Raw genomic sequence first — 15,334 nt, 5'->3', positions numbered from 1 at the left:
GAAGAAATGCAGCAGCCTTGCTAGACCAGGGGAGGATAGAAAGGGGGACTAGAAACTGGACACAGCTCCACTAGTTATTTTTGTACTTACGGTGGTTATACTTTGATCCTCTAACAACAACAACAGGGGTTGCACCTTACGGAGTTTGTAAAACTAAAAAGGTGAGGGGGAGACTTGTAAAGTCTGTAGAATTTATACAAACTCAGCTTGGGCTCTGAAAGTCAAACTTGACTGTCACTAGTGATGACTAGAGCTGGGCAAAAAAAAAGTGTTGGCAAGTAGTAAACTTGCCAGGAAATTCCTCCTTTGGGGTGGGGAGGGGGGAGAACAACACAAACAATCCACAAATTCAGGTTGAATTCATTTAATAGTTGTGGCTGAAAAAAATGGGAATGAAGGAATGGAATCTTTAAACAAAAAAACCTGTTCATTTTGAAATAAAACATTTTTGTATTTTATTTAGAAATGTAATTAATTTTTAAAAAATTGAAATAAACACCTATATAACCCCACTGAATGCAACTCATGTTACACGGGATAACTGATGGCCATCATTTGGCTGGCAAAATCTTTACTATAGTTGACTTGTGAAAACATTTGCAGGGCTGGCAGTGCTGTGCAACTAGAAGCAGATCTGAAATGGAATTAGACAACAACGGAATGCCAACACCCTTTCCTCCCCCAGAAAAGAAGTTAGTTTTCAGAACAATATTACAGAATTAAGAAAGCCAGATATATAAAAAAATAAAAATGAAGTTAGAGCAATACTATTTTGTATGGCATCATTACATCTCTCTTCAGGATGATAGCTCAGAGCAATATATTAAATGCTCTTTGACATGTTTATAGTTTGAAACCTTCTCGAATGTTTGTTTAGAAAACCACTTACTGAAGTGATAGTCTGAAAGTGAATCACTGTAGCTTGAGAGCATGGCACCTACAGAATCCTGATAGTTAAGACTGGAAGACAATCTCCACTACAAAATGTGACTAATTTTGCTAAATACTGAAGACTAAGATTTATTGAGGTAATTTGTGGGCAAGATGTATCTAACATATTTAAAATAAAACTGAACAGAACAAGTTATAGTATGAACATGACTCCTCAGTATCAAGGTTTGATTATATTCCTTTAAAACTGCTTTTTTTGAACTGCAGCAACTATGCTAAAGTCACATTTGGTCAAAAACAAAAACTAAAATTCCAGATAATTCCATTAATTTGTTAGTTTGCAGCTTATGTCTCTGAAGCAGAGAAACTGTTTTATTAGAATCTGGTAATTCATAACATACTCAGGCAGTGAGTACTTTCTGCAATAAAAAATCCCAAGTACTAAAGTTACACACACAATGCTATTACTGTTACAAATTGGTGAGTCATTTTTCAGAAAGTCACTATTATAAAAGACCAAAGAGCAGTTTTCCTGTAAAGTGGGTAAGCGTTTCAGTGTCTTTTTATGAAGTCTGTCCCCAAACCTAGAAGAGACACTGAGTTTGTCAGTCTTCTATTATTGGATTTAATGTAGCACTGGAATGGAACCCATTACCAGGAAGATACTGTCAACAGGTTACGAACAGTGCAAAAGGCAAGAAAAGAAATCCATTGGTAAAATCTGACCAGCCCTAAAAACCAAGTGTTATTGCAATTTTGTTTAAGCTATTTTAAACCACAGAAAATTAAGCTGAGTGACAGTATGACATTATCTGCACAACAGAATAGTTATTAACATTCTCTGAACTACACGTCAAGAAGTTTTATTTGGATAAACAAATGAGAACCCTTTAAACCGTTGTCTAGTTTGCTTCTGTGCTCAAACACAACCCACCAACTTTGTGATCTTGTGGTTGTATCTTAGGTTGGCAGGCAACAGATCATTGTGCATGTGGTATTGTATGCCCCTTTGTGACAAACTCACTCTTACTTGGCATGCATCTTGGACCATTCTCCCTGCTTTGAGAGCACTTTAAGTCTCTCGCTAAAGTTATTACCATTGTCTGCCTCAATTACTGCTCCTTTCTTTATATTTTACTCCCTCAATTAGTTTGAGTTATTGTTTTATTTTACAGAGCCTGGGGCACCTCACAGAAGGAAGTTTGGGAAGAAATACTAAGTCAAAATATTCTCTAACTCTTTTAATCATTAAAGCTTTCAGGAAACTCCATCTTTTTTCCTACTTGTCCTGCAGCGAAGCAAGTCTGGTGTGTACACATACCTTTTATCATGAACAACTGCACTGTCACAACACTCAACAATATAAATAGTCACACAACGAAGTGTGAAGAGAGGCTGTGAGTAGAAAAAATATTTTTGAGGGAAAAAAATTACAGACTAAAGTCAGTTTGCATGGATTTAAAAACCCAATGGAGTAATTTATTGGACAAACATCCCAGTGTAGCATTTTCAAACCACAGTAATGCATTAATGCATAAGAATCAGAAAGGAGACGTTTACTCTGTGATAGCTGAGAGAAAACAAGATTACTTGTAAATCTGATTTTTCTAAAAATATTCTGACAGGACCCCTGGTCTCAGCTACCTAACAAAACACTGCCAGCTCTAACTCTTAAGGTTTTTTCCATTTAAGAGCAGTGATAATAGGTGGAGCATTTGCAAGGCCCTCTACTGGCCAGCCTGAGCTAGCATGAGTTTGACCATTACCCTTAGAACACTGTAGTCAGTTTCAACTCTGCAGGAAGAAAGCTCCCTCCCTGCTATCCATCCCCTTAAAAAAAAAAAAGTCTTAAAAACAGGGTCAAGGTGCAAAAACCAACATCATCATCAAGAGGTCTGAAGGGACATGAGCAAGAATCTTGTCAGAATGATACTTTCAAAAAAGCAGTTACAGGCAAGTACTTTTGCCTTCTCTAAAGAAGATACTCCAGGAATGAAATTCAGAGGGATGGAAAGAAGCTTGAGGGAGGCTGTTGTCTCCTCCACCCCATCGCACAAAAATGTTTTCAACAGACAACAACTATGTCAGCGGTTCTCAAACTGTGGGTCGGGACCTCAAAGTGGGTTGCGAACCAATTTTAATGGGGTCGCCAGGGCTGGCTTACACTTGTTGGGGCCTGGGGCCAAAGCTGAAGACTGAGCACCACTGCCCAGGGCCAAAGCCAAAGGGCATCAGCCCTGGATGACGGGGCTCAGGTTATGGGCCCCCAGCCTGGAGCAGAAGACCTCAGGCTTCAGCTTTGGCCCCGGGGCGGTGGGGCTTTGGCCCCTCCCACCCAGGATGGTGGGGCTTGGGTGGTCTCAGGCTTCGGTCCCCTCTCCTGGGGTCGCGTAGTAATTTTTGTTGTCAGAAGGGGGTCGCAGTGCAATGAAATTTGAGAACCCATGAACTAGGCCAATGCAAATAGCGCAACCAGCGATGCCTGAATAGGTATTTTAAAACACACACAGAACAAAGACCTCTCCAAAATTTCCAGGATAACACAGGTAGCCTGAAGAATGTACCAGTAAAAAAAAAAAAAAAAAAAATCTAATCAGATGTTTTGCCACTTTAAGTAAGGGACACCCTGAAAGAAAAAGGATTCCATAGTACAGGAGTCCAAACAAGTACAAAAACAAGTTATGGGGTGTTAAGGCACCAAAATGGGATTTCCTTATGGAAACTGAATGCAAGCAATTATGTTTTGCAAATGTTGCTGCCTTGCAGATGTCCACAACAAATATCTGAGGCAAGCAGTGCAGGCCACTTTGCTTGATTCAAAAGAGGATTGGCATGACCTACTGTTAAGGCAATGACTTCTATTATAATAAACTGTCTCAAAAATTGTAGACTTACAGTTGAAGTCCATGAATACTTTCTGGTGTACTTGCCAATACTTTAGCTTCCTGATAAGCTAGATGTTTTAAAGTTCAATCATGATGAGCCAGACATAACTGATTTAAGTTAATTTCTGCAGGTGAGTGCCAAATGATTCCCTTTGTGTGCTCATTTATAAACTCCACTAGTACTTTAGCTTTTTCCTTGCACAGATAAGATTACACTAGAAGTTTGACAAACTGTAAAAAAAGTGACATCAGAGTATATGTCTAAACAGCAGCTGGGAGGTATAATTGCCAGCTCAGGTAGACTTAAGCATGGTAGCTCTGCTTGAGCTAGAAATGACAAATAGCAGTGTGGCCATGGAGCTATGGGTGGCAGCTCAGGCTAACCACACAAGTATGAATGCAGGAGGTTGAGTGGGACTACTTAAATGGGCTACGAAACTGCTGTACCACCCAGCTATTTTAGGCATTAGCATGAGCTTAGCTAGTGTGTGTATGTCTATTTGAGCTAGGAATCACTTATCCCAGCTGCTGTGTTGATATTAACTAAGGGTATATTTATCTGGAAAAAAATGTTTCTAAGTGCAGTTAAAAAAATGAAATCTTTTGTTCAAACTTTCTGTATTTTTGCATCTGTACCATATTTTTCATTACTGTTTTAAATTAACAGAACTTAAGTCACATTGATTTCCATTTTATTTGGGGAAGGTATAGTTTTTCTAATGTGATGAACAGTACACATGATTCTTTTTGACTAACGTTCACTAATTTGTCCAAGTATTAAATATGGCATAAGTAGCTGTTTCAATTTTTCAATATCAAAAATTAGTTCACTCTTTTAAACCTAAGTAAAGGGGAACAAGAGGAGGTAGAATAGAGTTGAAGGTGATGATAAAGATTGGCTAGAGTACAAGACAATAAAGGGCTAGAAAAACAACTAAAAATCTGTGCTAAGAACCTGAAGCTTGGAATCTTTGGTCAGAACAGTACGCCCCATGTTTTCACACTGATGGTTGTAGGCAGGGAGGGATCAAAAACATATTGAACCATTGCCCATCACTACTGTGTACTATTTAAAAAAAAAAAATTCAGACAATACTTACCATAGGCTGTCCAGGTTCAGAAAATTTCACTTTAATATCCTGCAGGTGTTTTAAGATTGGTTCATCATATTCCTAAACAGAAAGGAAAAAAGTTTGAGTAGGCAGTATTTCGAAAAGCAAAATTTTCATCTAAACTTGCTCACTTCAGAGCAGTGAGCTATGTAGAACCTAATAATTTGATCACAAGTTTGTGATAAATTTGAAATTCAGATCCAAGTTCTTTGAAATTACTTTAAAACTGTCATTTGCCAAAGTCTCATTTGTTGAAATCTGTCATCTTATCTTTGAAGTGAAAGTTGCCATCTCCTGGGGTAGCATGTGACTGAAAATTAAACTTCTTGGAAGATGAAAACTCCAATTACTACTTCCACTACTAAGCAGAGGCATGATGTGACAGATGTACAAAAATGACTAGTTTTAGGGGATTATTCCAAAATATTAACAGAAAGTTAATAGGATAAATTGTATAAGGGCAGAATGCAACATAATGTAACAAATATAGAAGTCCAGTCCAATATAGGTATAGCCAGTTTAAGTACTTGCTCAAGATATCCTTAAATTATACAACTACCTAAACAAAATAAAGTGGCAAAAACATGGGAATAATTGTTTTGACAAGCAAGCAAACTACAAACTATCTTCAAGTGTTTTATTTGACAAAGACCAGGTAAAGGATTCTCAAGAACTGCAAGCTCTTGGTTACTCACATCTTCCTCAAGTTTCATCTAATAATTGGGAGAGAAAAGCAGGTGAAGTTAGCTTTTTCAAATGGAATTCGCTTACCTGTACTAATTCACTTAGCATATCTACATTTCTAAAGATTGTAAACCAGAAGTCTGGAATTCCTTTGGGATTTGACTCTTCTGTTGCAGCTGCTGCTGCTTCTTTCTCTTCTATTACTACTTTGTTTTTGAGGTCTCCCTATGAAGTAAACATAGAAATGTTTAAGAAAAGCACAAACTCTTCATAATTAAGAGCCTTCCTCACTTAGTATAAAAAGTACAGTAGAACCTCAGAGTTATGACTACCAAAGTTACGAACTGACCAGTCAATCACACAACTCATTTGGAACCAAAAGTAAGCAATCAGGCAGCAGCGCACGCACACAGCGTGCAGGAAATACAGTACAGCACTGTTTTAAACAAACTACTAAAAAAGAAAAGGGAAAGCAGCATTTTTCTTCTGCATAGTAAAGTTTCAAAGGTGTATTAAATCAATGTTTAGTTGTAAACTTTTCAAAGAACTATAATATTTTTTGTTCAGAGCTACGAACATTTCAGAGTTACGAACAACCTCCATTCCCGAGGTGTTTGTAACTCTGAGGTCCTACTGTAGATGTTTAAAATGCTGTCAGATTCCTGAAAATTGTGACTTGAAAGTTCATGCTTAGAGATGGTTTTAAACCAAGATAGTCAATTCCACTTACAAATTAAGTCAAACAGATCCAAAGTTGATTTACAACTGTCTTTCCATATTTGTAAATTTTAAAGTACGTACAACTGCTGCTGGTTTGGTACTAGTTTAAAGTGCTTTCAATTTCCATGGAATTCTTGACTACAAGATACAAACAGATAACTTTCCAATTTCATTTGCTATACTTAGGGTTTTTTTAAATACGCTAAAATAATAAAACCTAAAGACAGGTACATGCCTAAACTAAGTAGATGTACACCTCTACCCCGATATAATGCTGTCCTCAGGAGCCAAAAAACCTTACCGCGTTATGGGTGAAACCGCGTTATATCAAACTTGCTTTGATTCGCCGGAGCGTGCAGTTCCCCCCTTCCTCCCCTCTCAGAGCGCTGCTTTACCGTGTTATATCCGAATTAGTGTTATATCGGGTCGCATTATATCGGGGTAGAGTGTAGATGTAGATGTACACCTCTACCTAGATAGGTGGAGGTGTACCCCTCTACCCAGATATAATGTGGTCCGATATAACACAGTAAAGCAGTGCTCCGGGGGACGAGGCTGCTTTACCTTATTATATCTGAATTCGTGTTACCACAAGTGGTTCCCTCTGCACCGCCCCGTTACTTGCTGTGGCCCTCCCCCCCCCGCCCCCGCTCCCCCCCCTTCCCCCCCCTCCCCCGAGTGCGCCGCAGCTCCGCTCCCACCCCCCCCCCCCCGGCCTGGTGCGCCAATTAGCTGTTTTGTGCGGCAAGCCTGGGAGGGAGGAGAAGCAGAGCTGAGCAGCGTGCTTGTGGGAAGAGGAGGAGGTGGTGAGCTGGGGCGGGGAGGGGTTCCTCTATGCCCCCCCCTTACTTGCTGCATCCCCCTGCCCCAGCTCACCTCTGCCTCCACCTCCTCCCACAAACACGCCGCTCAGCTCTGTTAATTTAAAACAGTAATGAAAAATATGGTACAGATGCAAAAATGCACTCGTGGGAGGAGATGGAGCGGAGGTGAGCGGGGGGGGGGGGGGGCGGGGGGGGGGGGGGGGGAGGAAACGGGGGGGGGGGGGGGGGGGACGGGGGGGGGGGGGAAGCTGGGGCGGGGAGCGGTAAAAGTGGTTCCTCTCCCTACCCTGATGTAATGCGGTCTCACCTATAAACACTGAGATTTTTTTGGCTCCTGAGAACCAATATCGGGGTAGAGGTGTACTGTTCTACAGGGCAAGAAAGAGACCAATCCTCTATCTACAATTTAAATTGGTAGCTTGTGGGATAGAGACAGTCTTTCCAAGTCTTCTAGGAAACATCTGGCAAATTTATGTCTGATGTAATAATGAAAAGTACCTACAGAATATGCTGTCCGGGTTCTTCTCTTTGGGGCACAGAAAGCTGCTCGTTGTATGTGGAGAAAAAAATTAATACAGAACTAAAATTCAGCATGGGATTGTGCTAATACATGTCCCTGCTACTATGTCCTCATCCAACAACGCAGCAAATCCAGTTCTTGATCATGAAGAATTCTGCTGCTTTGCAGTAGCAAAGGTAGCATCACCAGAAGCTCTTAGAATTGCCTCCAACAATATCTGCTATTTGAGTGATGAGTCAAGAGCAGGGAACAGCAATTTATTACATTTACCAAAGGATCATGTTTGGGCAATATTTACAGCAGTTCATAAGATTAATTGAACTTGTGTATATACATAAGAATAGGTAAACAGGAAGTCTCAGAAAGCATTACAAACTTCAATTGCTTGAGGACTGCTGGAAGTTACCAAAAAACGGTCCTCAACACATGCCAGTAACTTCGTAAACTGTTGCCACTCATCCCATAGATTTAGAAACCTTGTCATTTGTGCCTGTGTTAGTACTGTGGATTACCATCAAATACAATGACTAGTAAATATAGAATGAGGGTAGTATTAATTTTGCACAGAGATAAGAATGACTAAAGAAAATGGAGAACAAGTCAGGAAGAAAGGAAAAAAAGTGTGTGTGTATTTTATATAAATAGAGAGAGAGAGAGAGAGAGAGAGAGTCCCTAAAACTCATTAAATATAAATGGAATGTGCTGAAGCTATAGAAGGCCCTTGTTAAAACACAATATTTTCTACTACACACAGAATATATAAAAAGCATGCTGGCTGCTGGATCTCTATTGGAATAAAACTTGCTTTACAATACACTTCACCGAAGTCTGAGATATCTATTTGTCAAATCTGTATTCATAGCACTAAAAGCTAGTTATGTCCCCCAAAATAAAGAACAGCCAGCCAGCCAGCCAGCCTTGTATTACTTTGGTGATTTATGTAGCACTGGAATGGAACCCATTAGCAGAAAGATACTGTCAACAGGTTACGAACAGTGCAAATGATAAGGAACAAACAACCGTTAAACAGTATTTGTTGATGGCAATATACTGGTGTAAAAATTCAGTAAATTTCCAAAATTTAATTTTAAACGGAGAATTTGAGGCCAGAAGTGACCACCATGATCATCCAGCCGGACTTCCTGCACATTGCAGGCTACAGAACCTCACCCATCCACTCCTGTAGTAGGGACATAAATTCTGGATGAGTTACTGAAGTCCTCAAATCTTCATTTAAAGACTTCAAAGTTACAGAGAATCCATCATTTACTCTAGTTCAAACCAGCAAGTGACCAGTGCCCCAAGCTACAGAGGGAGGCAAACCCCCCCCCCCCCCAAGGTCTCTTCCAATGTGACCTGGGGAAAAATTCCTTCCCAAACCCAAATATGACAATCAGCTATACCCTGAACATGTGGCCAAAATCCAGGACAGACACACAGCTGGTAAAGTTACCTGCAGTAACTCAGGCCTGGTCTACACTTGGGGGGGGGGGGGGGGAGGGGAAGGAGGGGAGAGAGAAATTGACGTATCTTAGATCAACTTACAATCACTTACTTCGCGTCCTCGCGGCGCGGGATCGACAGCTGCCACTCCCCCGTCAACTTTGCTTCCGCCTCTCGCTGAGCTGGAGTTCAGCAGTCGACGAGAGAGCGATCGGGTATTGATTTATCGCGTCTACACTATACGCGATAAATCAATCCCTGACAGATTGATCGCCACCCGCCGAAGCTGCGGGCGGGATTTAAAGGGCTCTGGGCTCCCCGCCACTGCAGGGAGCCCAGAGCCCTTTAAATCCCTGCCGCGGAAGGCAGTGCGCTCCAGCACACCGTACTAGCTCTTGCCGGTATGCCATACTGGACTGGACCGGCTTACTTTCACCTCTGCCTTCAGTCTTAATCTGTTTTAAGTTTCCCCCCTCCACAACTCCCTTTAGAAGGCTATTCCAGAATTTCGCTCTTCTGATGGTTAGAAACCTTTGTCTAATTTCAAGTCTGATCTTACTGATGGCCAGTTTCTATTCATTTGTTCTTGTGCCAACACTGGCCCTTAACTTAACTCCTCTCCCTTCCGGTTGTTTAAGTCTTCTTATTTTAGGTATTTTTGCTTAAGTGAAAAATTAAAAGTAAACTGGATTATAATTTTAGAACACTGAATAAAGTTTGGGTTTGTCTATGTAAACATTTAGTTCACAGCAAGTTAGAGTGAGAATCTATGCCACACTAGCTTCCATGGACCAACTATCTGTATGGACCCTGCTGACATGCATTAACCCGTTTGATAATACGCTTTGATCTGGTCCTCTTTGAAAAAGGATGATATCAAAGAGAATTAAACTGTTAATACATGTCAGCAAGGTCCAGAGAGAGAGTCCATGGCGGGCTAGAATGGGGTAGATTAAATTCACACCCCAACTTGCCAAGAACTAACTGTTCGTGTAGACAAGTCCTATATGTCATTGTGTTCAGTCCAGGCTTGTGCTTATTACAAGAGTTCTATATGAAATCTAGATTTCAAAGAAATTAGATTTAAGACAGTATCTTTCAGGCTATATAAACAAAATTAGTCCTTTATCAAATTTTCAAACTAATGATTAGCTTGTTTCTACTCACAGCTAGTTTTTCTTCCTCCTCATTTTCACTGTGCCACTCTGACTCTGCATCTGTAGGTTCAGCTTCACCAATGACAAAGTCCCTTCTCTGCACAAGAGAATTATACATTTAAGGGAGAAAAATATGAAAGCAGTAATTAAAGGTTACTCTGAACAATTCCCTGGGCTGCTATAAAAGGCTGGGCAAAATTACTGCCTCTGGCAAAATACAAAAATTAATTCTCTCATAATGACTCCCAGCTTGCAAAACAATCCTTAAAAAACCCCAAGGAAAACAATTGACTCATTAATAGGATAGATAAGTATCCCCGATTATTAGGGTAAGAGCATGAAGGTAACAAACAACTTATTAGGGTGGTTACCACATGTATTAACAGTAAGTTACAACATAAATGAACTAAACAGAACTAGAGTTACTTATGTTTAAAGTGAAAACAAAAAAGTGGAAGTCACAATTGTCTGTTTTGTACTTTACTACAATTTCAAACAGGTACCACTGAATGTCAGCAAAAATAACTTTTAGCTCACGTACTTTGGCTATACAAATGGTTCTGTCAAATAGTTCCTACTCTTGTATAGCAGTCAGCGTATGTCTGCAAATAAACCACTATAGGAGCACAGCTGTGCTACTATAGCATTTCTGTGAAGATACTACCTATGCTGACGGAAAGGGTTCTCCTGTCAATTTAGCACTGTCTACAATGGGGGTTAGGTTGGTTTAACTGCATAGCTCAGAGGTGTTGAATTTTCACACCCCTAGGTCAGTATAACGGTCACTTAATTTCCTAGTATAGACCAGGCATTAGTTGCACTTTTGCTAGAGACCCTTACACACCACAGGGGAGCAAAAAAAGTTCTGTACAAAAGAGAAATCCTCAGCCACAGCAGAGGATCACAGCAATGGAGGAAAGATGGAGACTGCAAAGATGGTATAAAGTTCACTTTTTCACTGGCTCTGCACCAGACAAGTCCTCAACGTAACTTTGGAGTAGCCTAATGGCTGAGTTACACAGGCTGCCAACACCACCAAGAGGCTGAAAATGCAGTCAGAGACCAGCAGGGCTTAGTAAAGCACCAGCCACACACACTTGGCCAGCAGCAAGGAGAGCTAGTGCAAAACCAGTATACTAGCTCTATGTCACCAGAAGATTCCCCCACACTAGTATGAGCCTCCTTGGGCCAGATTCTGCCAATGCTCCAGAGTAGAGAAACTGTCCCACTATCAAAAACTGCAGTGTTTTTTAGATGGTCAATGTCAGGAAATTCAGAATCACAGGTATCAATTTTAGGAGTTCGCAGCAGGCCACAAATACACTTTTCACATATAAGTTCAATTGCATTTTTCTGTGTAATCGATAGGATTGTATTAGCTATGCAAAGAAAATGAAGACATGAATAGACAAAGGATGAAATTGTCTCCAAAGAGTTCATTATTATTTATATCTAACATGGTGAATGTTAAAGCTAAAATTTAGGTAAAAACCAAGAGTTGACATTAAGAACAAACAATCTGTTGTACTAAAGAATGTTCTCCACCAATTAAAGGAATTCTTCTGTCAAAGAGAAGAATCTTTGTCTACTTTGTGTAGATGTCTACCTTTGAGAAAATGTACACCACCCTCCACCTCCAGAAAGGTTTTTGCTATTTTCTCATTATTGAATGTAAACAAAAGAAAGCGTGACTTGTGAATATTGTCACAGCATCAATAGTTTTGTTTGTGTGTTATGGTTTTTGAAACAATTTTTAAAAAGTGAGGAGGCTGGGATCTAGAAAAGTTGCTAAAATGTACTATCTAGTGCAGTTCTAATAAACCCAAGAGCCCAAGTATAGGATACAGACGCACTATATACCTTCTTTTACACCCAGCAACACGTTCAGGAATCTGACAGGGATTTTCCAGGTATTGCCTTGTTTTGTTAGCCCGTTTAATTCCTTTGTGAGGTTTTGTTTATTTTGTAATGTATAGTCAACTAGTCTGAGTGCCAGGCTTTGCAGGAAAAGACCTAACTGACTGACTGGTGCTGGAGTAGAGATATCAAGAACATGCTTTGGATATGCTAGTGCATCTGCTATAGATCCTGTAAATGGGGAAACTGTCCGTAAGTCTTGGAGTTTTTAATACAATCAGAGGAGTAGAAAAGAATGCTTTACAAAGCTCTCCAGCAGTTCCCCTCTTTAGAGTTACGAAAGGAGTAACTAACCCCAGCCTTTATCACTGGACGTACAGTTTTTACAATATGGAACATCTGATAGGATGAGAAAAGAACAAGGACTAGAGTTCTAGATTGGTAATCCAAGCTTCTCTTTAAGGCAGATGGGGGGGGGGGGGGAAGAGACAGAGAAAGGAGAGATAATTTGTTTCTATTTTATTCTTCTCTATTTACCTCCAAACAAAGGAAGTTTGAGAAAACAGCAGTTTGGAAAAGATCTTTATAGACTTCCTACCTTATCGAAGAGAGGTTGATAGAGGGCTGCATATTTTCTCTCTAAATCATGAACTTCTTCATAAAATTTAGCTTCTATATGGGCACACTTCACCTGGAGTTGTTTCAAGGCATCAATTCTTCTTTTTACTGCTTTTGGTAACCTAGAAATAAACAGCTCTGTAAGTCTAGAAAGTTAGCTTCTTCACATCTAATAGTCATTGTGCATTACCTGATATTATAGCTATACTCTTTAGTCATAGGAAGGTTTGGTTTAGCCATAACACCCCTCCCCCCACACATGTTCCTTTTTTAATAGGGCATTTAAAAGCTTTATAAGAATCTTTTCTTATCCATGTTGTCCTTGATACTAGGGGTCTGAAACTCCCGGCCCACGGGCCATCTGCGGCCCAAGAACCTCCCCACTGCAGCCAGCGGAGGAAAGGTGCAGGCAGCCACGCTGCTGGCAATGTTTGCTACAGGCGCCGCCCCCCCGTAGCTCCCATTGGCTGGGGGAGAGGGACAGAGATATCATCATTTGTTGCCTGGCAGAGTCAGCCATGGAGGCAGCATCACTAGTTGCCGGGCACAGTCAGCCATGGAGGCAGCATCACTTTTTTCCACAATGAATATAAACAAGTCAAAATACCGAACACAACTATCTGAAGCACACCTTTCTACAATCTTGAAGGTTTCAACTGCTCAGTCACTGAGGCCAAACATCAACAAACTGACAGAACTGAAGCGTTGCCAGGTGTCTAGCAAACACTAAAAACTGTGGAGTAGTTGTGGCACCTTAGATTAACAAATTTATTTGGGCATAAGCTTTCGTGGGTTAAAACCCACGAAAGCTTATGCCCAAATAAATTTATTAATCTCTAAGATGCCACAAGTACGCCTCATTGTTTTTGTTGATAGAGACTAACACAGCTACCCCTCTGACCCAGGAACCTATCCTTGTAACAAAGCCCGATGCCAACTCTGTCCACATATCTATTCAAGTGACATCATCATAGGGCCTAATCACATCAGCCATACCATCAGGGGCTCGTTCACCTGCACATCTACCAATGTGATATATGCCATCATGTGCCAGCAATGCCCCTCTGCCATGTACATTGGCCAAACCGGACAGTCTCTACGCAAAAGAATTAATGGACACAAATCTGACATCAGGAATCATAATACTCAAAAACCAGTGGGAGAACACTTTAACCTGTCTGGCCATTCTATGACAGACCTGCGGGAGGCTAACAGAAAAACTTCAAAAACAGACTCCAACGAGAGACTGCTGAGCTGGAATTGATATGCAAACTAGACACAATCAACTCAGGATTAAATAAAGACTGGGAATGGCTGAGCCATTACAAACATTGAATCTATCTCCCCTTGTAAGTATTTTCACACTTGCTTCTTATCAAACTGTCTGTACTGAGCTATCTTGATTATCACTTCAAAAGTTTTTTTTCCCTCTTACTTAATTGGCCTCTCAGAGTTGGTAAGACAACTCCCACCTGTTCATGCTCTCTCTGTGTGTGTGTGTGTATATATATATCTATATATATATATCTATATATCTCCTCAATATATGTTTCACTCTATATGCATCCGAAGAAGTGGGTTATAACCCACGAAAGCTTATGCTCTAATAAATTTGTTAGTCTCTAAGGGCTGGTCTACACTGCCGCGCTAGTTCGGCGGCTGAGGATCGAAGTTCCGAGTTCGATTTATCGCGTCTGGTCTGGACGCGATAAATCGAACCAGGAAGTGATCCCCGTCGACTGCGGTACTCCAGCTCAACGAGAGGAGTACCGCGGAGTCGACGGGGAGCCTGCCTGCCGCGTGTGGATCGCGTCTGAACCGCGGTAAGTTCGAAGTAAGGTATGTCGAATTCAGCTACGTTATTCACGTAGCTGAATTTGCGTACCTTACTTCGACTTGCGGGGGTAAGTGTAGACCAAGCCTAAGGTGCCACAAGTACTCCTGTTCTTTTTTCTGGCAGGCGAAGAATTGTATAAAGTTGTATGACAATTTCATTATTTCTAAGAAATTCAAAATAAAAAATACAATATAAATGTTTTATTTTCTGAACACCATCTTCAGTGACATTAGCAGCTCACTGGGAGGATTTGAGGACTGGCACTGATCCTAAGGTAAATTAAGTTTGAGATCCCTGCTATTATCTTCCATCCCCAAACCAGGGGTAGGCAACCTATGGCACACGTGGCAAAGGCGGCACATGAGCTGATTTTCAGTGGCACTCTCACTGCCCGGGTCCTGGCTACCGGTCCGGGGGGGCTCTGCATTTTAATTTAATTTTAAATGAAGCTTCTTAAACATTTTAAAAACCTTATTTACTTTACATACAACAATTTAGTTATACATTATAGACTTATAGAAAGAGACCTTCTAAAAACATTAAAATGTATGGCTGGCACGCAAAACCTTAAATTAGAGTGAATAAATTAAGACTCGGCACACCACCACTTCTGAAAGGCTGCTGACCCCTGCCGTAGGCCAGGGGTCGGCAACGTTTGGCACATGGCTCGCCAGGGTAAGCACCCTGGCGGGCCGGGCCAGTTTATTTACCTGCTGACGCGGCAGGTTCGGCCGATCGCGGCCCCCACTGGCCGCGGTTCGCCGTCCCGGGCCAATGGGGGCGGCG

The 15,334-nt window shown here is 41.0% G+C and overlaps 1 protein-coding gene and 2 non-coding genes across 3 annotated transcripts in view; all 3 read right to left on the bottom strand.

The window, feature by feature from the left end:
* The window catches only part of NAP1L4 (nucleosome assembly protein 1 like 4), a 39,174-nt gene that overhangs the window by 7,067 nt on the left and 16,773 nt on the right, over window positions 1-15,334 (bottom strand). Inside the window, exons 5-8 of the mRNA XM_026660157.2 lie at window positions 12,692-12,833; window positions 10,247-10,333; window positions 5,660-5,797; window positions 4,877-4,948 (exon numbers count right to left, since the gene is read on the bottom strand). Of these exons, the coding sequence (XP_026515942.1) occupies window positions 4,877-4,948; window positions 5,660-5,797; window positions 10,247-10,333; window positions 12,692-12,833 (439 nt within the window). The remainder of the gene's footprint in view (window positions 1-4,876; window positions 4,949-5,659; window positions 5,798-10,246; window positions 10,334-12,691; window positions 12,834-15,334) is intronic.
* Window positions 1,462-1,582, bottom strand: LOC112115075. Its single transcript, XR_002908789.1, has one exon. It is a non-coding gene; the product is annotated as a small nucleolar RNA SNORA54 (small nucleolar RNA).
* On the bottom strand, window positions 8,512-8,637 carry LOC112115076. Its single transcript, XR_002908790.1, has one exon. It is a non-coding gene; the product is annotated as a small nucleolar RNA SNORA54 (small nucleolar RNA).

The sequence above is a fragment of the Terrapene carolina genome, unplaced genomic scaffold (assembly GCF_002925995.2).
Source record: "Terrapene carolina triunguis isolate 2854851 unplaced genomic scaffold, T_m_triunguis-2.0 Scaffold715, whole genome shotgun sequence".
NCBI lineage: Eukaryota > Metazoa > Chordata > Testudines > Emydidae > Terrapene > Terrapene triunguis.
This window is presented reverse-complemented; position numbering and strand designations above follow the sequence as displayed.